The sequence below is a fragment of the Fukomys damarensis genome, unplaced genomic scaffold, assembly GCF_012274545.1.
Source record: "Fukomys damarensis isolate Sample0158 unplaced genomic scaffold, DMR_v1.0_HiC HiC_scaffold_36, whole genome shotgun sequence".
Taxonomy (NCBI): Eukaryota; Metazoa; Chordata; class Mammalia; order Rodentia; family Bathyergidae; genus Fukomys; species Fukomys damarensis.
Window position 1 is genome coordinate 45774758 of NW_022900948.1, and position 24998 is coordinate 45799755.

General features: G+C 48.7%; 1 protein-coding gene across 2 annotated transcripts in view; it reads right to left on the reverse strand.

The window, feature by feature from the left end:
* The window catches only part of Med27 (mediator complex subunit 27), a 173172-nt gene that overhangs the window by 53933 nt on the left and 94241 nt on the right, over positions 1-24998 (reverse strand). For both annotated transcript variants that reach the window (XM_010627394.1, XM_010627392.1), the window contains exon 4: positions 491-584. In XM_010627394.1, the coding sequence (XP_010625696.1) occupies positions 491-584 (94 nt within the window). The remainder of the gene's footprint in view (positions 1-490; positions 585-24998) is intronic.

Below are 24998 nucleotides of genomic sequence, written 5' to 3' on the forward strand. Positions count from 1 at the left end.
TTGTACTTGGGATGGAACTCAGGACCTTGAGCATGCCAGGCAGGTGCAGTGCCACTAAGCTACATCCCTGGCCTTTATGTGATAGTCTTATAACCGACTTCCAAAAATGCTGCTTCTAGTTTAGCAGAGTGGTTTCTCTAGCAGGACCCAGTGCATTACTTGTGTCTAATGCACCCCTTTGAAAAACAGAAACAGATTCGCTGCAATGTTATTGGGTGGGGGTGGGGGGTCTGCACATGAGCTAACTTAAAGTGACAGTGTCTTTTCTCTCTGGTTAACTCTCACCCGAGTCTGCAATTTTTTTCAAAAGTAAGGCTTCAAAGTACAGAATTTTTAACCTATAGGACTCCAGCAAAGAAAATAACGCTATTTGCCATCACATGGGGACTTAATCTCCAGTCAACAGATCCTACCACACAGGACCAGAATTAACTTGGAAGACAAGTTTCCTTCTGCATGTCCCCACAAAGGGCAAGCAAGGATATCTTACCAGAAGCATCGCTGACGTCCCATTGGGTCTGGATAGGTGGATGGACATTTCAGGGAACATCCTGTCGATGCGGCTGATCACGTCGTCAACATATCTGGTCAGGAAAAGCAACAAACATGTGAACAGGAGCCCTACTCGAGGCTTCACTTCCAAGTATAACTTTTTACCAGTGTGACTGATACATTTTAATGAAAGCAAACAGTACTGTAAGGCTTTTTACGAAAAAATACCACTCCTTTCTTCATCCCCTTGCCTTCTTAGAGCTGACCACTTTTTAGTGATTTCTTATGATATTTACTTCCATCTTCTAAGTAAAGTGTTTTGGATGTTACCTCTTGCTTTTTGATCCACTTTCCTACAGGAGACCAGAGTGCAGCTGTGTCTCCTTCCCCACCTTGCCCTCTTTCCTGGGCTGGGGCAGGCTGGGGCTCCCTTGTTGTTCCCCTCTGTGGGCCATCGGTCACTGAGTGACCAATTCTTTGGGATAAATTCCTTCTGTCTTAAGCACCTGGAGTCATTCCAGTTTTACCAGTTGATTCGAATTATACCAGTTGATTCAAATTATAGTATATTGTAACTTTTGTTGAAATCAGTACTGTGTTTAGATTCCACAATCTCTGCTCTAAGTTTTAAAAGCAGAACCACATAGGGGCTCACGACTAATTTATTTACTTATATAGCTTCCTGTTTTCCTGAATGTCTATTTTATCATTTTTATTTATTAGTTTTCTACATAACTATTATTTTATTAAATTCTGACTCTAAAATTTCTCTCACTACAGCGAAGCTTATCAGGCAAGCTACCAAAATGGAGCTCTTCTGGCCCAAATGGAACTTGTATCCCATAAATCACTGAGGCCACAGACATCGGGCCCTTAGTGGTGGTTTCCGGCATGTATTAGGGACTCAGATTCCAAGCGATCTTTTTCATAGTTTCACCACAAACACACCATAGGCTATTCTGCAAAAGTGCCCCCTCCCAGCAGGATGAGCCCACCCGCCGGCATGGCGGGAGGCTCCCTGTGCGCTGCCAGCCCCACAGTGCAAACAGATCTGTGTCTGCTCAGGTCCCCAGAGAGTAAAATCATACTAATATGTGGGATCACTGCCCAATCACCCCGGACACAAAGGGGATGGAGAACAGTTGAGACGCAAAACTATCTATTAAGGGTCTTGCATTAGATTTCTGCATCCATTGGATATGACAAATCACATTACACATCCATTAAATCAGGGGCGGGTAATAGCTAGTCTCTAGGGGAAGGAAGAGATAAGCTCTTCATGTACAACATGAAAAGATCTCACTTCGAAACCCGTGGCTCGCAAGACAGCAGACAACATAATGCCATTTATCAGAAAGTGAACACTACATATCCACTATGAAAGTCAGAAAATAATCCTACAGATCAGCCCACCAGGTTTTCCTTGGTAAGTGTTATGTGCAGCTTTCAGCTCATGCTGAAGAGGGATGTGGAGTAAGGACAGCCGGCCCGGTGGTGACAGAGAAGGAGGAGTGCAGAGGGGAGAGGCTGGGTACTGCTTGCTCCCGGAGGGGTGGGGGGAGGCTCCGCTACTCACTACTCACCCAGGCTACAGCAGGGCCTCTACAGATCAGTGTGGTGCCAACACCTGTCTCCCCTCTTGAAAGGACCACGGCACGAAGAGCATCAAAAGGCGTTTGCTTAGAAAGAGCAAGGGGTGTTTCCGAAAGGAAAGGCCTCGTTCTGTTGGCTCGGTAATGGTTTGGAGGACAATGTTCCCAGGCAGCTATGAGACAGACCAAGATTGCACACATCCTTGTGCCTGGCCTCCTCCTAGTCACAGCGGCTCTGTGCACAACCCTGCATCCTGGCTTCAACGCTCCCAAAACGTGAGCAGTGAAGAAAGGAGGAGATCAGCTCACTTTTCAGCACCATCGATGGCTGCTGAAATGGAGGGGGACACTTTACAAAACTTCATGCCACAAGGTCACGTATTTATAAACTTGTTTTAACTCTATGTATGTGTCTTGTTACTCTTTTTTTTTTTTTGGTACCAGGGATTGAACTCAGGACCTTGCACTTGCAAAGCAGGCGGCAGAACCTCTGAGCTAAATCCCCAGCTCTATGTATGTGTCTTAAACCTCATTTCTTCCAACTCAGCAGGAAGCAAAAATCCACTGTCCTGTGTGAATGGAGGTCACTGCTGAGTACATGCTAATGAGGGGCAGGTGATGTATTCTAGCTGATTCTCAATCAATAGCCATCATAGCCCTGGACAGCAGAAAGCAAATGAATACGCAGCACTTCAGTGCAAAGGTAACACATCCTAGCTTGCTCTCCCCTGTACCTTTCACCTTGAAGCCTTGCAAATCCACTCTGTAAAACTAGTCTCTTTGGCAGGCCAGGAAAACAGGTCACACACGAGCCAGGAACCAAGCAAGGTGCAGGCTTCCCGAATTCCACAGCGTCGCCTGACTGGAGAGCCAGCACCCTGTGTGGGCACACACATAACAAGGTGCCAGCCGTTTCTAACCCGCTTGTACTCTAAAGGGGAGGCAGCTGCAGAAAGAATACAGAACTTAAGAAAAATATCTGCAGTTGGCAGAGGAAAGCAGAAAGGTCTGGGCTGGATCTTTTGTTGTTGTTGCTTCCCCAAGCAGTGATCTTAGATAAAGCTCAGCAGGCTCAATTCAAAGATTTTATTAGGCAAAAGCACATTTTTTAGGAAGATGTTTTCATTCACATGCCTAACATAAAGGCAATGCAAATTTCTTTGTTACAGGTGACATTAGGTGTTTGCCAAAAAAAAAAAAAAAAAAACAAGAGAAAGTCAGCTGTAGCTTTAGCAGAAGAAAACAATGTCTAGATTCAAGAAGTAAAAATCAAAACACTTCATTTTTTAAATAGACTCAGCAGCTTTCAGACGGAAACCAGGAAGGCGGGACAGCAAACGGGAGGGCTGGAGACAGAAGGGCCTTTCTTCCTGCTGAGGGCGGGGCCCGCAGGGGAGGGGGTCCTCGGCAGCACCCCCAGGCTGCACTGCTGGGGCACAGAGCTCAGCCCGAGGCGCCCGCTCACTCTGCTCCGCGCAGCACAGTGCTGAGGACAGGTAGGAACAGCGTGCTCTCCTCCCACACTGCCACCATATGTCACACTCCATTCTGTGCGGAACCAAATCACTTTAATTTTTACCTTTGGAATATAGGCAAACAAGCAGTCACACAGCAGTGGTGACTAGTTTACACTTGAGCAGACGCGGCGCGGAAAGACATTAATTTGGTGCCAAATTGAGCAGTGAGTCACAATTTGCACATATCTGTCAACCTGTTAACAGGGTAATAACTTGGAAAGATTGCTGTTCCTATTTACATCACAGGAGCCTTTCGAGAATGGAGAGCTGCTCGGTTCTCCTTCTGGAAGCACGCAGCCCCATGAGCTGGCTCGATGGCTCAGGAGCCTGGTGGAAACAAACTTCCAGAAATCACAGGTTCAGACCAAGGTGTGATTCAGACTTCAGGGTTTGCAGGCAGAACATGAACTTTTAAGCAACCAGAAAGAGCCCTGTTTTCCTTGCCCTGCTCCCTAACCATAGTCAGATGCTCCATGTTTCTGATCCCATCTTCTCCAGGGCAAACCAGCCAACTCTCCGGAAGTTCTCAATGGCTTCCTGGGACCCGGGACCAAGTTTCTGTCTCCACGATCACAGTGTCTCTGCTTGGTCAGCAACAGCTACATCACTCTTAGATTCTAACACTCAGTTTCCGGAGCCTGTCAGTTTGGTTTTCTCGAGTTTCTTCAAGAAGCTCAGTCTGCTCCTTTGCAGGGTCTTGACGGGAGAATTAACACCAGGACCTTGCGGTTCCTCACTCGACAGCCCTGTCAATCTGGGACTGAACAGCGCTTCACGAGGCGAGCTGCACGGCCTTCGCGCACGTCACCCCACGGAGCCCTGCTCCTGCTAGACAGTCCGGTGGTCTCAGAGCAGCTTGCCAGAGTCTCTTCCACCACTGTCCACCTGCACTCAGCCCAGTGCAATGACACGCAGACCCAACCTCCAAAATCCAAGGCTTGTCACCAGCGTGTGGAAGATGACTGAGTTTTCTAGTTCATTTCAACAGTGGTTCTGACTGTGCTGAGTCACAAACCCCTCAGAGAAGGTACTGAAAACTAGAACACGGTCTCCGTCAGTTCCCGGGGCCCCGAAGTTAAGAATCCTGTTTGGACCCTTTCCAGACCAGAAATCTCTGGTGTTCTTTGCTGCTTTCTGAGGGCTAAGTCTTTTCCAGGGCAGCTGCTTCTGGGAGGCGGTGAGGCCCTAGCCCAGTGCAGACGGGGGCACAGGGAGGGGTGCAGAGCAGAGCTTGGCCAGCCTCAGAATGGCTCTGTGACAGAGCCCTTAGTCTAGTTTTTGTGTACTTGTTTTTAATAAACAAACAAGATTTGCATATGCATTATGCACACGTTTCGGAGTAGTATGCACACACTGTGGAACGGCTACATCAGGCTGACTGACTCATGCGGCACCTCACGTACATTTTTTGCCTGTGGTGGGAACAATTTAAATCCACCTCTGCACAATCTTCACGCATACACTGTCATCAGCTGTAGTCGCTTCTTGAGCTTATTCTTCCCAGCTGAAAATCTGTACCTTTCAGCCTGCACCCGTCTCCCATTCGAAGCTCTTGGTAACTTCCATTTTACTGCTTCTGAGCTAACTTTTCTAGACCACACAGGAAGTGAGGCCACGTGACATTGTGTCGCGGTGACACAGTGACCTCCTGCTTCTCCCATGTTGCAAGTGACAGGATTTTCTTCTGTTTTTTAAAAAGCTAAATAACATATGTACGTATTTTCTTTATTCACTGATTGGTTAATGAACAGAGGTTGATTCTACATCGTGACTATTACAAATAGTGCCATAATGAACATGGGGGTGCGATGTCTCCTTAACACACCTCACTTCCTGTGACGATACGCCCAGCAGCGGGACTGCTAAGTCACATGGTACTTCCAGTTTTAATTTCTGAGGCACCTCCGGACTGTCTCCCACACGGCTGCACTGAGTTACATCCCTGTCAGTGTGCCTCCGTCCGCGTTCCCCTTCTCCACTTATCAATCGACCCCTGCGGTTCCTGTGGATATCTGAGAGGTCTCTCGCAGTTGACTAGTCCCTCCAACAAGGTGAGGGACAGGTGACCGTGACCTCAGGGTCATGCGATTACAGGTGAGCTCCTCGCGTGGACACAGGAGGCTCTCTGCGCCACAGCTCAGAACCAGTCTCTGGCGGCCAGGGGTGGAGAAGACCCTTCAGCGGAGCCGCTTCATTCCTGGGGGGCTCCCCAGGGGTTGTAAGTGTAACTACTCCTGCTCCCCAGCCCTGGTCATCGCTTCTCATGATGCAAGACTCTGGGTTTCAGCTTAAAGGATGGCACCACCCCATCAATACTCCCACTTTGTATGGGTCTTACAATTGCTCCCGCACATTTGCAATCACACAATTTCTGAGTGTTGGTTTCTTAGCCTAGCTTCCCTACAAGGTTCTGGGATTAGGTGACTGCCTATTCCTCGGGAACCCCAGCACTGGGCCACAGTGCCTGGTACCCAGCGAGCACTGCTTAGGGACCCGCTGAACAAGTGGACAGAATGTTAGCAGACAGCCCTGGAGACACAAGTCAGGCCGCTATGAAACCCACACAAGGCAAAGTTCTCTTTACCAGGTGAAGGTTGAGGTGTGGGAGAGTTCACTACGTTAACTGCCAAGTCACCAACAACAGCAGCCAGAGAGCTCCACAAAAGCAACCTCAAAGAAAGCAGACACCCTTTCAAGTCCCTCGGCTTAATATGCTCCCACAGAATCCCTGCATCTGTTTTAGCAGGAGCTCAATGCCTCTTAGAAGCAAGAGCCTTCTAAGGAAGGCTGCATTAACATGCCAGCTGAAAAACGGTGCTTTTAATGAACTAATTAATTCTGCAAAACAAGAGGACAAAGAAGATGTGTGCTACCAAGCCGGGATTACAATACCAAAATGATAACAACACAGAATGTGGAAGACATTTCTAAAGATACCGATTTTGTAATTTTTTAATTTTCTACTCTGTATGTTAAGCTACATGGCAAACTACTTATTATTATTAAAGGCATAAAATAATTTATTGGACAGATGGCTTAGTTCTCTAAAGTCTGACCCTTGTCAAAAGAAAAACAAAAAACTGAAACCCCCACAACAAGTCTGGCCCCCAGCCAGTGATGTCATGTGAGTGTGATGCTTGCAGCTCCGGCCGGATTTAAATAGCATTTGCCCTTGTGTGGAAGACACATGCTGTTCACTTTTCCCACCCATACACAATTCCAGAGTTGGGGCGCTGACCGCACGATCTCAGTGACTGAAGCTCTTCCTCCCCACCTGTCCACAGCGCCCAGCCTGAGAAGCCCTGACAGTGGGCACAAACAGATGGGGGGCCTGCTTAATTTCTTGTGAAGAGGCCCGACTGAAACTACAACCACTCATCTCATGCGGCTGGAGAGAGAAGCTGGAAACACAGGTCAAACTTGCTCACACCCAGGATTTGTAAAATGTTTGCATTACAGTTGTTAAAGATTCTGGTTATTCTGTCAAAACGCAAAGTGCTTTCTAAAGCATGTGTCCACAAGCAAACCTGGAGACGGACGCAGGAGCACTCGTGCGGTGTTTATGTATCTCTCTCCACATCCCTTCCCATCCCCACACAACCAGCTGCCCACTCCCTGCCCGGGTCCTTTCAGAAGCAATGCTCTCGGGAACTTTGGTCTCTAGGCAGACCGGGCTGAGGAGTGAAGAGGGGCCTCCTGGAAGGGGAGTAGGGGGCAGGTGTGTGTGGGGAGGGCTTGGCCCTCTCTCCCCTGTGGATCTAAAATGTGAGAACGCACTGCCTGAACACAGGACCAACCAGCACCAAACCAAGCACCCCTCCAGCTCCCCAAGGCGCCAAATGCGCAGAGACCCATTACTCATGGAGACGCGGGAACAAGCTGCCTGCCTGCCTCCTCCTGTCCAGCGGCCTGAGTCACAGCCATGTCGTGGACTGGAGCAGGAGACAAGTACAGCATGGAATAGACTTCTAACACGCACTTCCTTTTGCATGTTAAGACACTTGCTGAGGGCCTGGGCTCCTGAGGAAAGGGCTGAGCAAGAGACCGGCCAGGCTTCGTTTTCGAAGACTCACATCTTTTGCTTCGTTTGCTCTCACCAGCTCGGGGAAATGAGCAAGGTGTGTCTGACGCCCCCATTCCGTACATGACGGGCAAAGGGAAACCTGGGGACCCGCCCAAGGTGCTGGCACTTGCCAAGCTGCCCAGCGCTGCCCTCAGAACCCACTCCAGCTATTTCTTCGCACCACAGTGCTTTCATTAGGTCAGTGAGGAGCCCATGGAAACAGATTTCACTCCTGTCATTCTCCAGGCTTCCTGTAAGAATCTGGGGACAAGGTGAAGATAACCGGTGATCTCCGCTTTTTCAGTCATCCCAGGGGTGCCCATTCAGTGCCTCTGTGAGCCACAGACTGGATGCTTTCAGGGATGCTGTCCTCAGCAGTGACAGCGCACGCGCTCACACGCTGCTTTCCTCCAGCAAAAGAACAGGATGGCTGGCCGGGAATTTAGCTCAGTGGTTCCTCCACCTGCCTTGCAAGAGCAAGGCCCCAAGTTTGATCCCCAGTACCAAAAAAAAAATCAAACACCACCAACAGCAAAAGACAGGACAGGTAGGTGTCCTGACATTCTCCTGCTGGGCTTCTGACTCTGTGATTCGCAATTTGATTTGTGTGCATACATGGTAGGCAAAAGGAAGGGGTACAACAGTGGATATTTGTTTTGCATTTTATTCTGTATTATAACTAAAAGGCACCTGGTTTTGTAAAGTTATGTTCTTCCATTACAAATTTATGCAGGTCTCTTATGGATCCCAATTTCCCCCCAAACATTTAAGCCATTATGTATGAAGACAGGGAAGGACTTGTAATTCCGTTCTCTTCGAGCTCTCACATGCTTTAGATAGAGAAAAACCCTCAAACAACAAAACACGCTGGACTTTCCCACAACACCAACCAACAATGGCTATGAAGTCAGTGTCGGTGGGCTCCGAGGGCGGGCGCTGGAGCAGGGCTGCTTACCCAGGAGGGCCGCCCTGGCTCCCGGCACAAGCCCGCAAGCTGGGCATGAAATGAATGCCCTCCCCAGGCCACCAAGGACCAGTTGCGTGCGGAGGCAGAGACCTCTGCAGGAACCGCAGGCTGCTCCCCCACACAACGAGGCTTCATTTTAATGTCGCTAGGGATGCACACAGCCGGTTCCACAGCGAGAAACGATCACGGTCCCCAACACAATCTGGGATGGTCACAGCAATAATTAATGCATACACGGCAGGAAACCGCAAAATCTCTCCCGGGATAAGTACACTATCTAAGTGATGGTGATTTCATTTTCTTTCACTCATGAGACAGGCAACTCCTGAAAGGGAGCGTGTGGGGCCTCCAGCCCACAGCGATGCTGCACAAAATACACACTCAATAAGCATCAGTGAGCCAGTGAGGTTGAGGTAAGCAGACTGAATTAAGGCAAAACACAGAAGAGAGTAAAAAGAGCCTGTTTTGTAACTGATTCTTCCACAAGTACAAAAGTCTAAAGCAGAAAATCTCATCACCCAGAGCCCATGGACACAGCAAGGTGTCCCCCCAACCCCCGTGACAACGCAAGAGCACAGTGGCCAGGTTACGAGGCAGAGGGAAGTGCCGACGACGATGGAGCCTTGTGCAGATAGACCCGCTGCCACAGACAGACCCGATGCCTGACGCACTCCCAGGCTGGTCGCCTCCGGTCCGGATGGGTGGGTGCGTGCGTGCGTGCGTGCGCGCGCGCCCCTCAGCCCACCTCCGGCCCCAGCCCGGCAAAGGCAGGCTCTCTACACACCGGTGACCCACGGATGCTCGTGTGGACCCCTTGAAATGACTTCTAGCATCACAGAATCTGAGGCCGAGCTTGAGGACTCCAGGGACCTGGATGCACACTCGGCACCGTCGCCCTCATCTTTGTTGTAAGTCCTAGAAGAGGGCAGCACACAAGGCATTTAGCTCAGAATCCGCCCCAGTACTATCAGTGGCTCCCTCTGCACAGACAGATACTGCAACTTTTCTGCAGGAAGAGGTCAGGAAGTTTGGCCCCAGCAGAGAGGGATACAAAGCGTCAGCGTCAATCATAGCAACAGAGAGCTGCTTGAAGAGTACGTGTGGAAAGCAGGATTCCTGTTCATCTTCAACACGTCACAGTGGACCCTCGAGTTATGACTGGCCTGACACATGAACAACGGGTTACAACTGGAATTTTAGTTTAACTTAGGAACAACGTCTTGAGTTATGACCTGAATGCCAGTCACCTGTGCTACCAGACGGTCTCAGACACCGATCTAACCCTTAAAGAGTCCGGAAGGAACTTTACAATCCTTCCCTTGTGAGGCTAAGTAAGAACTCCTGGGCCGGCGTCTCTCTAAGGACCCTGAGATCTGCCTGTGTACGGGAGAGAGGCTTTGGAGGTTATGAGGAGCCTGAGCCATCACTGACCAACTTGAGTTACAACCAGCCCTTGGGAACGGACTGAGTTCATAAGGCAAGGGCCCACTGTACCACATTTCCGATAGTAAGGAGGAGGAGGAAAGATCGCTTGGGATGGAGAACGTACTGCAGCAGGCAGATCCAGCCTCTCTGGACAGGGCTGCTCAGGAGCTGGCTACACAGAGGCAGGCTGGAGGGCAGAAGCCTGAGGTGTGAGGCACCGAAGGCAGCACTGGAAGGAGGGTGGGCCTGTAGCGGTGCAGGGCTGTTGTGTCCCTCCACCACCAGAGCCGGCAACAGCACAGGCAAAGGGGGACAAGGACCATAGGCCAGCTGCGGAGGGCGGCAGCGTTTCTCCAACACCCGGCTTCCGGTGCTGGCTGGAGGAGAGGAGCGAAGTCACCAGGAATGGGCAAGGCTCCTCCCCGGGTCCCTTTACCAAAGCCCCACCAGCCTCCTCCCAGGACAATGCAAGGGCCTCAGCAAGCAAAACGTGTGACGCCGAAACCAACACGGATGCCTCACACTGGAGTGAGGAATTCAGGGAGCAGGAAAAGACTTAAGTGAAGGAGCATAATCGTGCCGTAAGTATTCTTTACTGGTTATGAAACAATCTATACAGTCTGCTTACTCAACAGAACAGTGTTCATGTCACAAACATTTTCCTGGAGTATCTGACCAGAGGATGCGGCTGGTTCTGAACTTTCTGTCCTTCGACACGGCCTCATGAGAGGACCTGCCTCACTGAGAAATACACAGGCTCCCCAGTCTGGTTTTCCTTTACTTCCACCTCCCCTTCTTTCTTCTCAGTCAGGGCTGGCACTGAACACAGGACCTTTGTGCATGCTATGTACTTGCTCTCCCACTGAACTACATCCCCAGCCCTCCTCCCCTTCCTTTCTTCCTGTGCTGGGAATTAAATCCAGGGCCTTGAGCATAGTAGGCACATGCTCTACCCGAGCTGCACCCCCAGCCCTTAAAACTTCTGCTTCATCCCTTTTTTGTCTGATTTAGAGAGAGGCGAGGCCTCACTATGTTGTTCATGCTGGGCCAGAACTCCTGGACACCAGCAATCCTCCTGCCTCAGCCTCCCCTCCTCCCCTTCTTAGCATCTTTGCGCCTCCAAGCTGTAAAAACAAAGAATTCCCTCTCAGGACACTGTCAAGTGATAGTCTGTTCTCCCCACTAAGTTAACCATCAACTTCCTATTTGCCCCAGAGAAACAATTTTCAAAACATGACACACACACTCACAAAGTAGTACAAGAAGTGGTTTTAGGTGATACATGGATGGACATGTTCCATTTCATATCACGTGTATACATGAAAATATGTAGAACTGCCACATAAAACCCACAACTTCATAAATACCACTGCTCGATTATGCCACTAGAGAGGTTTGGTTTCAAAATTAAATTAATTTGAAGGAAAATATTATGCAAATAGAACAGCCAACCAAAGGTTATGACAAAAATCCTACAGGTAGCTTGTGGATGAGTTTAGGAACACTTTTTTTTTTTTTTAAGTAAAGGAGATAATTAAATAACTTTGTTTTAAAAGAGTTTGCCTGTATTTATAAATGGTATTTTTGTTCCTCCTAAACAAGACTTCTTCGCTCTGGGGATGTAGCTTAGTGGCTCTGTGCCTGCCTCGGAAGCTCAAGGTCCTGAGTTCGATCCCCAGTGTGTGTGTGTGTGGAGATCCACTGGTCCTCTTGGAGGCACCAGAGGAGGAGATATGGATAAGCACAGTCAGCAGCACAGATCAATGACTGGCACTGAGGGAGCTGCTGACTGGCAGGCACCGTGCACACCCATGGAGCAGGGCTTGTTTAATGGAGAATCCAACGGCTCCAGGATGCAGCTATGGCTCAAAATTCCTCTTGCCATTTTCAAAGGAACTACAAGTGGTGCCAGGACGTGTTTCTCTCAGTGGAGCCAAACCTGGGGTCCCACCTGAGGTCAGGAGGACCAGGCCGGCAGTGCCCTGAGCAAACCGACAAGGTGCCCTCTGTAGGCCGGAAGTGGACATTGTTTGCCACAGCTTCCTGAGGCCAGGAATATACTGTGGATCAAACAAGAAGAGTGAGCAACTAGTCTGAGCCTCTGCCGATGCCTGCCTGCTCTGTGGAACCCCGCTCCAGTGAAACTCCTGTCCAGGGAAAGGTGAAGACAGACTTCGGGATCGAAGCCAGGAAGGTCGCAAGAATGACTAAAAAGAAAAAAGCTTGGAAGGGCAAATTTATCTATGATCTACAACAGCCTCAGTGTGCGCTAAAACGCTCACATGCCTCTTGGTGGCTCAGAGCCAAGAACATAGCACAGAAGGTGCGGGCTGCTCTGCCTCAGGGCACACGGCCGGGCTTGAAATAAACCTCAGCACCAGGCACAGCACCTCTGACCACAGCCCCAGTTACAAGTCAGTAGCAAACCGTGTTAGGAACCCTCTCCCCCAGACGTTTGGCATCTTAACTACACACCTCCTCTACATAACCCGTGAGGCAAAAGAGAAACCACAAGGGAAACTAGAAAAGATCTTGAACTAAACGATAATGAGAATATATGAAAATTTGTGAGATGCAGGTAAAGCTATGGTTAAGAGGGGAAATATAGTCTTTAAAAGTTTATAGAAGGAAAAAGCCTTAAAGACCAAATATCTGAGTCTCCATTTTAAGAGGAAAACAAGAGCAAAGTGAAGCAGAAGAAAATAATAACAATGTATATAAATCAACGAAACAGAAAATGGATAAAAACAGAAAATTATTGAAACCAATAACATGTTATTGAAATAAAATTAATAAAACTGAGGAACCACTTAGACTGAACAAGGGAGAAAAACCCAATTTACTAACATCAGGGATGAATGAACGGCATCGGTGAGGTTCTAGCGACGTCATGAGGATAATGTGAAAAACTATGCCAGTAAACTTGACAAGTTAGATGAACTGGATGTCTTTAAAAGATATGAATTACACAACGGATATACTAAGAAACAAAAGTCCAAATAATCCTACATCTATTTTTTTTTTTAAAGTGAGTTTGTTATAAAAAATCCCCCATAAATACAAGTCCAAGCCCACACGGACTCATTTGTTAACTCTATTGAGCACTTAGCGATGAAATAACACCAATCTTACGGCAATTCAGAAAACAGAGGAAGAAAATGGGGGAAACATTGTTCTGACACTGAAACTATACATAGGCATTATAAATAAAGAACATTTTCAATGAAATTCCTCATGAACAACACAAAATTCCTTAGTGAAATATTAGCAAATAGCACCCAGTAATATAATGAAAATATAATGCACCAAGCGGAGGGGGCTGTGGCTCCACAGTTGGATGCTTGCTTAGCATACACAAGGCCCTGTGTTTGATCCCCAGCACTGCAAAACACAAAACCCAAAAACAGCAAAGAACCGTGCCGTGTACACTACGCAACGGAACAGCCACTGGCCTTTAAAGCCAAGGCAGTTGTGACACAGCTGGATGAACTCCAAGGATGTGACGCTACGTGAAAGAGGTCAGACAGAGACTACAAGGCAAGTGCTACACTGACTTCCCTTGCAGCAGTCAGATTCACAGACCGCGCAGGAGAGGAGAGAGGAGGGGAACTGTAGCACGTAGTGTCTATTCTGCAGGACGAACAGTGCTGAGGGTGGAGGGCGCTGTGGGGAAGGGCGCACCACGGTGTGAATGTGCCGGATGCCCCCGAAACTCTACTACACTCAGAATCACAGGACCACCTGGAGCAAGAGGTTAGAAAGACTTGTGACAAACGGCGGAGGAGCTTGGAACAGGTGTCGAATCCCGAATTCTCTGCAGTCATCTGCACCTATAATGGTTTGGGGCAGAAGCTGCCAAGACGACACAGATCAGGACGGAGTCCTCTGAGGCTTCAGGTGACGAGAACCCTGAGAAGCCTGCTTTGGCGTCGGACGGATGGTGCACTCCGCCACATCTCGGAGCAGCTGGGCAGTGTGCACTCGCACCACCGTCCCGCAAGGCTCAGGCACAAAGCTCGGGGTCGTCACCATGCTGTCTGCCCCCCTGAGCCGTGGAGGGCTCTCGGGGAGATGATGTAGGCTCTGCCGCAGCAGAACTTCAGCAGGACCTCACTCTGGGAAGTGCTTGTGGCCTCAGGGTCTGCCCATGAGCACCACGCAGAGCTCCAGCATCTGCACCCAGGCGACACCTGTTGGTGTATCTGGACCTGCATGTTAGCACTCACACGAGATCTTGCCTCAAAGCAGTACCAGAATGAAAATTCTTTTCATGTTGAAAGGGAGCAATGAATAAACCAGGAAGCAATACTGTAGATCGTGCGGTCAGGTGTCCAAGCCCCAGCTCTACAAGAGGCGAGGGACTGGGTGTCCCCCTTGCATGGTGGAAAAAGAACAGAAGCAGGGTCTTTCAGAGGCTGGTTGTGAAGACTGAGTAAGATAATGTAAGGCACTTACAACATTTCCCAGCATCACACACACACACACAAAGACAGAGACAGACACAGAGAGATGGGGGAGGAGGGAGAGACAATATAATAGGCTGTGTGATATGTATGTTAGGACATTAAATCGCCCAGCACCAAGGGATGGGCTCCTTCCGCCACTGCTTCCTCTACCACCTCACCTGAACCCACAGCACTCAGGCCAGCGTGTTTCTGCTGAGGAGAGATCCAGATTCCGTCCCGGCTCTCCACGCACACTGCCACGGTGGGCACAGTGGGCACACCAGGCCCTCCTGGCTCTTGCCTCCTCTCCTCTGGACTGGATGATTGCTAAGGGTCCTTCTAGTGCTGGTGAGTGAGTGAAGCACACATTCCCTCAGAGCCTATGCACAGAAGAACAATTATACAGTTCTAAAGGCTGTCCATCTTTGCAGTCCATATGGTAATTATTCTAGAAAATTCAATTAATCATAACACACCATTCCTTCACCTCTGGGAGCTGGAATCTATTATTCTTGGTGGATTTTGGTAAAATCCATCAGTATTTGTAACAGCAGAATCATTCCAAGTACAGTTCCGGCATAAGCCACTGCCTCTGCCACTGTCACGGGGAGGGAGGGAGTCCCCCCTACGAGCTCTGGAAGCAGCCTGTAACCAGAAAGGACCAGGCCAGCCAAGTCGGAGGACTCAAGACGAGCATCTTAACAACTCCAGGAGACACATGTTTTGCAGTCAAGGAAACTGAAGGGCAGGACTCTGCCCACCGGGGCTTACAAATAAATACTTTGTGTGGCTGAGCAGGCCACCCTAATGCCTCTGTGTGGGTTGTTCTGAGGGCCTGTGTAATTAAGAGTACACACCTAATCCGCCTTCCACTGGGGGGCCTCAGAACAGAACCAGTAAAAACAACTATTTACTTCAGTGTCAACGGCTTGAGAGATGGAAACCGGCTCGTAGCACAGGTCCGCGACGTCTCACATCTCAGACACCCACTCTTATAAACAGAAGCTCCGCTAAGCTGACAGATGCAGCTCAGCGCTGGCTCGGTGGTGTCGCGTCAATCAGCCCATCCATCACTCCGAGCCTCACCACATGCACCTACTCTGCCAGGGCTGCGGCGGCAGAGCTCTGACCTGAGAGCGCCAGCCAGTGGGCACAGGACACTCCCAGGGCATCGCGGTGGGCTGAAGAGGACGTGACACCACGCGCGTGCAGGAGCAGTCGCTCTCCTCTAGGCCCACAGCCTCCTGAGGAGGGCTGCGGACGGACGCTGCGGATGAGTCGACAAGGCGACAGCGTTCGGGGCAACTGCTTGGAGCCACGCTAACAGCAGCAGCGGCGAGTGAGAGTGAGTGAGGGTGTGGCGCTCGAGCAGGAATCTGCTGGGAACCAGGTGCACAGAGCCCGCACGTGCAGGGCAGAGCTGGCCTGAAAACATGCAAATGCAAGGCGCTGAGGGGAGACGATCAATTCGTCTCGGTCGATGAAAATAATAAGGGACAGTGACAGTAGGGAAACAAGGAGGTTAAATATTAGTCGAAACTTCACAATTGGAAGATGCTGGTAGGTAGAGGCTGCCAGGAGGAGCGAGGAGGCATTCAGGGTTAAGACTCAACACCTGCCTAATTAGGGACAGAATTATCCCTGCCACAGTCCAGCGGAGAGGGGGAAATGTGCCATCAGAGAGGTCTCTTTTGGCTTAAATGCATACAAAAGCCAGGAGGTTAGATTCCTGCTAATCAACATTTTTAACCCTCTAGAATAAATGAGGTTTTGCCCACTGGGCCGAACTCTTGACATATAGGCCATGGCGTGCCCGCTAAAATGGCCCACACCACCAGTGGCAGGCAGGGAGCCAACACAACCGTGACCTGTTTCAGAGAAAAGAAACGCGAAGCTGTCTGGGCCGTGGCTCTGAGGAATGCACATCACAACCATAAACTGTATTTCTTTCCTTCCTGAAATGCTCCCTGATAGTTTTCTGCCTTAATTCGGCCTTAATTCAAAGATCTCTTTCTTTGTTGAGTTCAAAACAGACAGCATATTACTTGTCGTTAAACAATGCAAAGCATTTACACTTGGTTAGCAGGACTCAGAAACTTTTCATCATTTTCTCCAAGGTTCTAAGGGCCCGCTGACAGCTCTGGGAAATAGAGCTTCTTTCAGATTTCCACTGTAAATAACGATGGGCCATTGGCCTCTGCGTTTCAAGGCCTAATGAAGGCAGCGGGGTACACGGCAGAACTTCTGCTTTCATAGGCAGCCACCCACTCTACTCTGCAATCCCTTCCACCCAAGACAGCAGGGACCTGCATGCTCACTGGGACCCGGGGCACGCTCGGGCCAACGGGCTTTCAGCTCTCTTCTTTGAAAGATGACAACATGCGCTGTGCCACTTCTAGCACCCTTTCCTCCAGGAAATGTGAAGCATGTTTGGAAATACATTCCAAGAGCTGACAGATGCAAGAGCTATAACAATGGTCTCCAAAGGAATCACAGAATTCTAGAGCTGGAAGGCAACTAAGAGAACACCCCGCCCAAACCTTCCTCCACAGAGAGGATGGGTGACTGTGGGGAGCCTTCCAGCTGGCTGAGGTAAGGTGGGGATGAGAACCCAGACCCTTCTGAAAAAATTGCCCCATACACAGCCCAAGATATGAACCTTTTACAATATGGCTACCAATAAGCATCACATATGAATAAACTCTTTCAAAAGATAGCCTCAAAAGCCTTGTCCAGCCACAGGTAAACAAGTTTCCACCATAATTTTTCTACTTTGCTTTCACAAGAGTAAATTCGCATTATAGTTGAGATGTCACTGCAACTGTACTACAGGGTTTTGAGAAATCTTTATCTATTTTCAAGCACACCTTCTGAAGAAACACTGAGTTTGTGCTTCAAGTCTACGCCTGGACATGCTCAAATCAATCCCGGTGGGGAGCCAGTCCATGTTCAAGAATACCTGCTTTGGTATTTTCCGGAAAACTTCTGGAATAAAATAGTAATGGGGCTCAATGCCTTTTTCTAAAGACTGCATTTCTTTCCTTCAATGAAGGGTAAAAGCTGGACGAAGTTCAGAGGAAGAGGGTTTCACTCTATCAGGGTTTCAAGTAAGTGGCTAATGATTTTCATTTTGCAGATGTGGATGACATTTCAGCATTGATCTGAACGTACTTGATTCATCTATTTTGGTTTGTAAGAAAATTTCCAATCCAAAAATAAAACTTCAAAAAGCCGAACATGTATTTCTAAAACCTGTGCCGCAATGACCAGTAAAATATCGAAGCATAATGTCCAACTAGACCATTTCCAAGCCGTACGTCATCTTCTGTTTGGGTCCTACCCAGATGTTTCAAAGTTCATTTTTACAGTGTTCAGGGATAACAGCAACCGTATCATTCATAGGAACCATGACCAGTTGATTTCTACAGAGTAAATGGAATTCTTCCAAATAGATTAAGTTTTAGTGTAGAGAACAAAGACCCCCTGAGGTTAGTATTTCTGAAACAAAATGGCCCGAAATTAAGTTCAGATAATTTCAAGGGATCTTTTTCATGTGTGACTGGCTCAGAGTGGGAGGCCTACTATCTTAAACATGAAATTGTTCAAAGCCCCCAGGACCAGCAAGCAGAAAAAGATTCCTGCATCGTGGCAGAAGTATTTATGATACCAGTGGCTGTCAGAAGCAGGACTCAATCCCCACCGCCTCCCGTCCTCTGTCCTCCTCGGCTAGAGAATGTGCATTTTCTCATTAGCAGAGTGTTCAGATTCCTCCTGCCTGGCTCTCTGGGTGCAGACCTTTAATTTTATCTATCCTAATGAGTGTCTTTTTAAAATGAAGACAGAATCACATTTACTTGTAACAAGAAAACACTTTAATTTTTTGCTAATGTTGCAGGCACCACCTCGAGTCCTTGTACTTCGCATTTGTAGGCTCCCCCAGTTCCTCTCGTTACATAAGCACCGGCTCTGGCTGTTGTTGGTATGTGTGCTGCATGTTTCCAAACGCGTTACCCTGACAACCCGGGGAAACGGGGCTTTGTGAGAGGGTCTCTGACAGTCTGGGAAACTGACAACAGCAATTCCAGTTAGGCCTGCTATCATATTTCTTAGTTCTTGACTGTGTTCCAATTTGTTGTGGGGCTCAAAAAAATGGAGAGAGAGAGAGTGAGCTTGTGCCTGTGTGACGTGGGGTGCCCGCTGCGTACTTCTGAGCTGCTGGGAGGGCAAGGGGGGGGCAGCATCAGTGCTGCAACGTGGGTGCTGGTGACCTTGAGCGGAGTGACTCGCTCGGCCTCGGTTTTCTCATCTTTGAACTGACGACCAGAGCCACACTCAGCCCAGACAGTCACCACTCAGTGTGGCAGCTGCTCCTGGAGGCCATCTGCCTGACTGAGGGGCAGGGCCCAGGTGCGCCTTCAGGGCCAAGATGGTCAATGACAATTTCATTCATGAGGGCAAATCACTGTGGCCAAGTAGCAAACAGGACCACCAATTCAAAAGCCTTCATGTCTCCCAGCGACAGGAGGACAAGAGGAGGAGGTGGGGAGGGCGTGTGGCTGCATGGCACTGATACCCAACCCCACCCGACTCTCTTATTTAAACCTTGAATCAAGGACATGCAATTCTTATAAGACGGTGGTCTGTTTAGGAAGTGGAACGCACAATGTTTAAGCACCAGGGATCAAACTGGTCTGCTTTGATGGAGTCCTTTTCGATACAAGGACATATTACCCATATTTCAGGCTCTCCCATGGCACTATGCTAATACATGTTCAATCTTACATCTAAAATCCCACAACCCTCCGAGCAATTCCACACCTGGCTCTTCTTTAAAACTCTTATTTACACTCCTACATCTTTTCCAACAAAGGTTTCTGAAGAGTGAAAGTATATCAACTTATCTGTGTCATGTATGCATTCTGACTCCTGTTTACTTGGATCTGTAGCATTGGCAGGCATTTTCACTTAAATCAGAAAGGTTTGGGAAGGTGAAAAAGTTCAGATCCCTTAATCTTTTCTTCTGATAATAAATTATTCATGAAGCTCTCTCCCTCATTCCCAAATGGTTGGGTTTAAACAATTGCTTAAAGTGCTGTTTTTAACTGAAGAACACATTATTCATAAAGCCTCCAGCCCAGGAAACACTTAGTTGCTAACTGGTCATTTTCATCTGATCAATGGCTGCACAGGGTTGGAACGCACCCCAGTGGAATGGGGGCCGGTGGCATTAAGCGCTTGCTTCTCATAAACAAAAAGAGCTTGTTAATGGTCATTTTATGGTCCACATATTACCCTGAAATCTATTAGAGTGTGGTTTGGCCACCCTGATCTGAGATGATTTGGGGGTACTAAGCAAAGCGGGAACCTTCCTCTAACAGGTTAATGGATCAATTTATTTATTTCAAATTTGTTCTTTTCAAGCTGAAAAGCCACTAAAGACTTTCCAAGCAATCAGCTCAATTACCACAAGCGAGGCAGAGCTGCTGACCTGCCGATGGTGGCCCTTGCCTGTCAATGGTGGCTCCTGTGGCAGCGCTGGTGGCACAGTGGGAGAGCCAAGAGGACACAGGGCCTGGCTCCACCTAGGTGTCTACAAAACCGTGGGCTACCCTACGTTCAGAGGCATCATCTCACTTTTTCCTAAATACAAACCCAGTTAAATAGTTCAAATAACAAGAAATAAGCATTCTCTAGGCCACTCCATCTTGTGGGCAAGTATTACTTCCACATTTTTCACGTCCGTAAGAGACTCGCACCACCACCAGCAGCCGCTGGCCTCTCTGTTCAGACCAACACCTTTCCAAGTACAGTTCTGCTAGAAACACGCCTCAGTGCCAAGCAGCCAAGGGCCAGCAGGATGCCAGCGCCCAGCAGAGTTGGGGTCATGAGTACTCCTTGGGGACCACAGGCACCAGGAGGACATCCACTTTACTTCTGTCCCCTAGACTGAGCATGCACTCCTACAAATGGACCCTGGACTCAAGGTTTCAGGGACCAGGCAAGAGGGAGTTTTGTTTTGCCAAATTTCAGGTGATATTCAGCATGGCTGAAATGTAATGTTTCCCCAAATGTAAAGAAGAATGAGTTTAAATTTTACTTAGGATCCTTTTTGTTCCTCAAGTTTCAGTTTTAATGCAATGGCTAGACATGAGAACTCTGGATACTTTCCGCCAGTCCTTATTCTGACACTGGGCAACACAGTACAGGAGATAACAGCACTGAATCCCTAGGATCAAATCCCTGCTCTGACAGATCCAAGAGTCTACGCAACTGTGGCCAGGTCACACAACCTCTCTGAGCCTCAGTTTCCTCGTCTGTAAGGACTCCCAACAGGACCAACCGCACAGGGACTCCATAAGGATGAAAGGGCTTGATAAGAGCAGAGTGCTTGGAACAGACCCAGCACTGCGAAGAGCTGCCCGGACACCCACTGCGAGTGGCTTCGCTTTGCGTGAGCGCACTGCTACCTCTCTCATCCCACTCTCCTCACCTGTAGAACAGGAGTAATAATGTTTCCTGCTCAGCAAAGTGCTTCAGCACATAATATGTGCTTGGTATGCAGTAGCCATCATTGTTCTATTAGTAACTGAATACTTTTCTCGCAGAGTTCTTTTCTGTGTGCAACAATCTTTGTGGTTGAATAAACAATATGCCATGAGTTTATTCCAAACGCAAACCTTGGGCCATTCCAATTTGTGGGTGTTAATTCAAAATCTTCAGAAACGTATGGTACTATTTTCAGAATTGTATTTCTTCAAGAAATCTCAACTGTATACCCCATGACACTACCACTGTGGGTGGGGGGAGAAAGAAATGAAAAAAGCTCAATGGCTACTTGCAAATAGATAAATGTAAAATTAAATTGGAGCGTATGTTTTTTAAGGTATTACTTTTGCTTTCATTATCAGGTTGACTTTACAGCAGAGATTCCAATTCAGAAAAGATTTCTGTCTCGTGATCCTTACATTTGGGGGCTAGAATTTGTCTTAAATAGATGTTTACACTTACAAGAATCCTAGTACTGAAAGCCAAGCAGGACCCAACCTCTTTATTTTAATGACAGGAAGAAACCTAGTGGCAGTGAGTGGTGGGCCCAGAGACCCACGATCACTGCAGGCAGAGACGGCCAGGACTCTGGCTTTGTTTCTGGCTCTAGGTCCATCTTTATCCTGCTCTAGCACAGGCTGGCTCCTGCAGGAGAGCACTGTGTTCATGCGTGTAGAGATTACACCATCTGAGACACAATTATTCGGGCTTTAACCACACGTGTTTGTACACACACACACACACACACACACACACACACACGTGCGTGCTCACATGCATATACACAAAATGAAGGACTCTATAACAGAAAGAGACCAAGGCCTGTCTTCTCTGTTGGGTCAGAGTAGGTCTGGATCTTTAGTTTTTGGTGATATTCAACTGAGTATATATTCCATTATATTTAATGTCTTAAATGGAGTTTTCTTTTTGCATTTATAGTTTAAGTGCTCCCATAATACACTGGAAAAAGCCTTTCCCTTTAACTTACGTTCAGGGCGCTATCATCACAGTTACAGGGCTTAGAGCATTTGGGGAAGAGTCTCGCAACTCCTAGGGCACCAAGTGAGGAACACAAATGACCCGGTGGTCTTGAGGGGCTCGGGAAGGCCTTGGTGACAGCACTTCACTTGAGAGAACCTGTGTAATTCTGCAATCTCTGGAACACTGCAATCTCACTAAATTTCTTTCTGGAAACTAGACAAAGAAACTACAGTAGCAAGCATGGACAAAACCTTCAGTAAAATTAGATTTGAACAGTTCCTCTACACAGCAGGGCGGGACCACCCAAGGTGTGCAGCTGGGAGGCTGAGTGGCAGGAGGTGAAGATACACGGCTGTCCCTGCGCCCACAAGATCCCAAGCCACCAGGAAACACTCCAAAAGGAAGGCTACCCAGTGGGAGGCCTGACCAGGTCTGGGAGCAACTGGCAAAAATGGGAGCGGTCCTCAGTCCCTAAGGGGCGAAGAGCCCTCTAGCAGACACCCCAATGGAGAAGCTGGGCCTCTTGAAGGCTCGTGGCTGGGCCTAGACGGCCCGCCTGGCTGCAGAGCTCCCCAGCCAGAGCAGCGCCTTGGTCATCTGGAGGCCACAGGGTGACAGTCCCATGCTCCTTCCATGGCACAGGACGGTGTCCAGCTCACACACGGGGACAGTGCTGAGCGCGGGAGCGTGGTCCCATCGCCTAGCACCGTGGGGAAAGTGCAGCTGAACAGGACAACCTGGCCAGGAAACTGACTACAAGCAGATAAGTGCTGTAGCCAATTATTTCAAACCGAATGCAAAGAAATTAAGGAAACAACTATGCAATGTTTTAAAAAAACAGCACAAGGCAGAAAGAAGTTCTCAGAAGTGAGGTAGCCGGACAAAAACATCTGAAATGAGGGCTCACAAAACAGCAAAATGTGAAGGAAAATGTTAGAAATAAAGACCAAATTGAAAGAATGACAAGAGCAGAGAGACATCACAGAAAGCACAGTAAGAGAAATGGAGGCTACACAGAGAGATTATAAAACCTAAACCAATCATGCGGAGTTTGTTTGTATCCTAATAAAAACAAAATGTAAAGAGGCATTTTCAAGACAACCAGGGAAATACGAAATTGGATTGAATATTAGATGATCTGAGGGAATCACTGTTGTTTTTGTTAAGTGTGATAATGCCATTGTGATTATAAAAGTGAATGCTGTTTGGTAGAAACAAGTACTCAGAAGTAAAATGACACGACATCAGGGATTTGCTTTAAAACATTACAGCAGCAACAACAAAAAGCACACTCAAAAAGAAACAAAGGAGAGAAAGAAAACACACCCAGTGCTGATCTGGGATGGGGGCCGGCCCTGGGGAGTCAGCAGGCTGCTCATCTGTCTGTGGAAGCTGTGGTGACACCAAGTGTGGGGTGAGGGAGGCACGGCAGGCAGCAGGACACCAGCGCTCGGCAGAACGGGAGGTGTCCAGCAACGGGGAGAAGGCGGCGGCTGGCGCAGGCGGGGGCCAGGGCCAGGATGAAGCAGAACACCGCAGAGGCAGAGGCACACAGGAGGTCCCTGAGGGCTGCTATCCTGAAGGTGACAGATGCCCTGTGCAGGGTGGGCAGGGGGTGCCTCTGCCCAAATTCTCTGGGGAGCAGGAAGAGACAGAGTAGACTGGTGTGTGTGTGGGGGGGAGGCAGACATTTACCCCTGAACTCTGGTCACGGGTAACTACTCGCCTGACTTTAGGCTCTTCCCAGGAGTGAGAAGAATGCTCAATAGATCTCCAAGCCTAGTCTCTAAAGGTGCTGGATGTGAAAGGGCTGAATCTCTAAAAGGAAATCTCAAAAGCACAAGCACTTTACTCACCAGCAGCAGCCTGACTCACTCGCCTGAGGCCACACCCACACACGGGTAATGAAGCGGTATGTGTGCCAGGCAGACTTGACGGCATGCTAACCACTCTCACTCACCTCAAAAGAAAATCAAGCTGGGTGTGATGGCACACGCCTGGAAGCCCAGCGCTCTGGGAGGCTGAGGCAGGACTGCAATTTCAAGTCTAGCCAGCCCAGGCAATTCAGCAATTTAGGGAGACCCTGTCTCAAAAAAGAAAATTCTATGTTAGCAATTTCCATCCTGCTCCCAGCCCTCTTAATTCTAGGTATCTTCTAAATGGATTTGCTCCATCTGTACATATAAGTGTCGAATATGAAAGGTCTGAGCCAGTAAATATTTACTTCAGATAGTTTTGGAGACACCCGGCCCTTTTTCCTCTATGGAAAATAAGATCAGATTTCATGTTCCAGTTCACAAAAGGATCAAGAATCCAATGAAGAAGTGACTTTTGGATCCTCCCTCCAAGAAGCACTTGAGCAGACTTTGCCCAGTTCTTCCTGTATCAAATGCGGGCCCTCACACGGCATTGTACATAGTCTAGAAGGATCCTTGTGCTCTGATAGGCAAAGCAAAGAAAGACCCCGAAGCCGCAAAGAGCAAATGTCACCTCAGGCGGCCCATCCTCTAGAGCCACACTAACGTCACGGGTCCCAGGCACCCCGGTCTGCGTACATGAGGGCATAGAGCAGGTCCGGCCGGAGGGAAGGTGGGTTTGGTTCCTGATTCCACACCCCTGTGCTGAATGCAGCCTCTCCAGCAGCGGCCCTGATGACACCCACAGTAGGAAGTGCAGCTCACAAATCTGCACACAGAGAAGGCTACAGAGGTCGGCCCCCAATCCTTTCAGAAAACCTGCCTTCAGAGGGGAGAACTGGAAATGCAGAGGCTGAGGAAGGGGTGGGCCTGCAGAGTGCAGGGTAAGGCCAGGAGGTGGGCTGGGGGCCAGGGGGCCTTGCTGTCCAAATATTCCTCCATCCTGACCAGGAAAGTGTCATTCTAAAGACAAAGCAGGAACACTGGGAACACCTACTTCCTCTCTGGTCAAGAAGCACTTAAAAATCATAAAATCAAACCTAACTGTAAGATA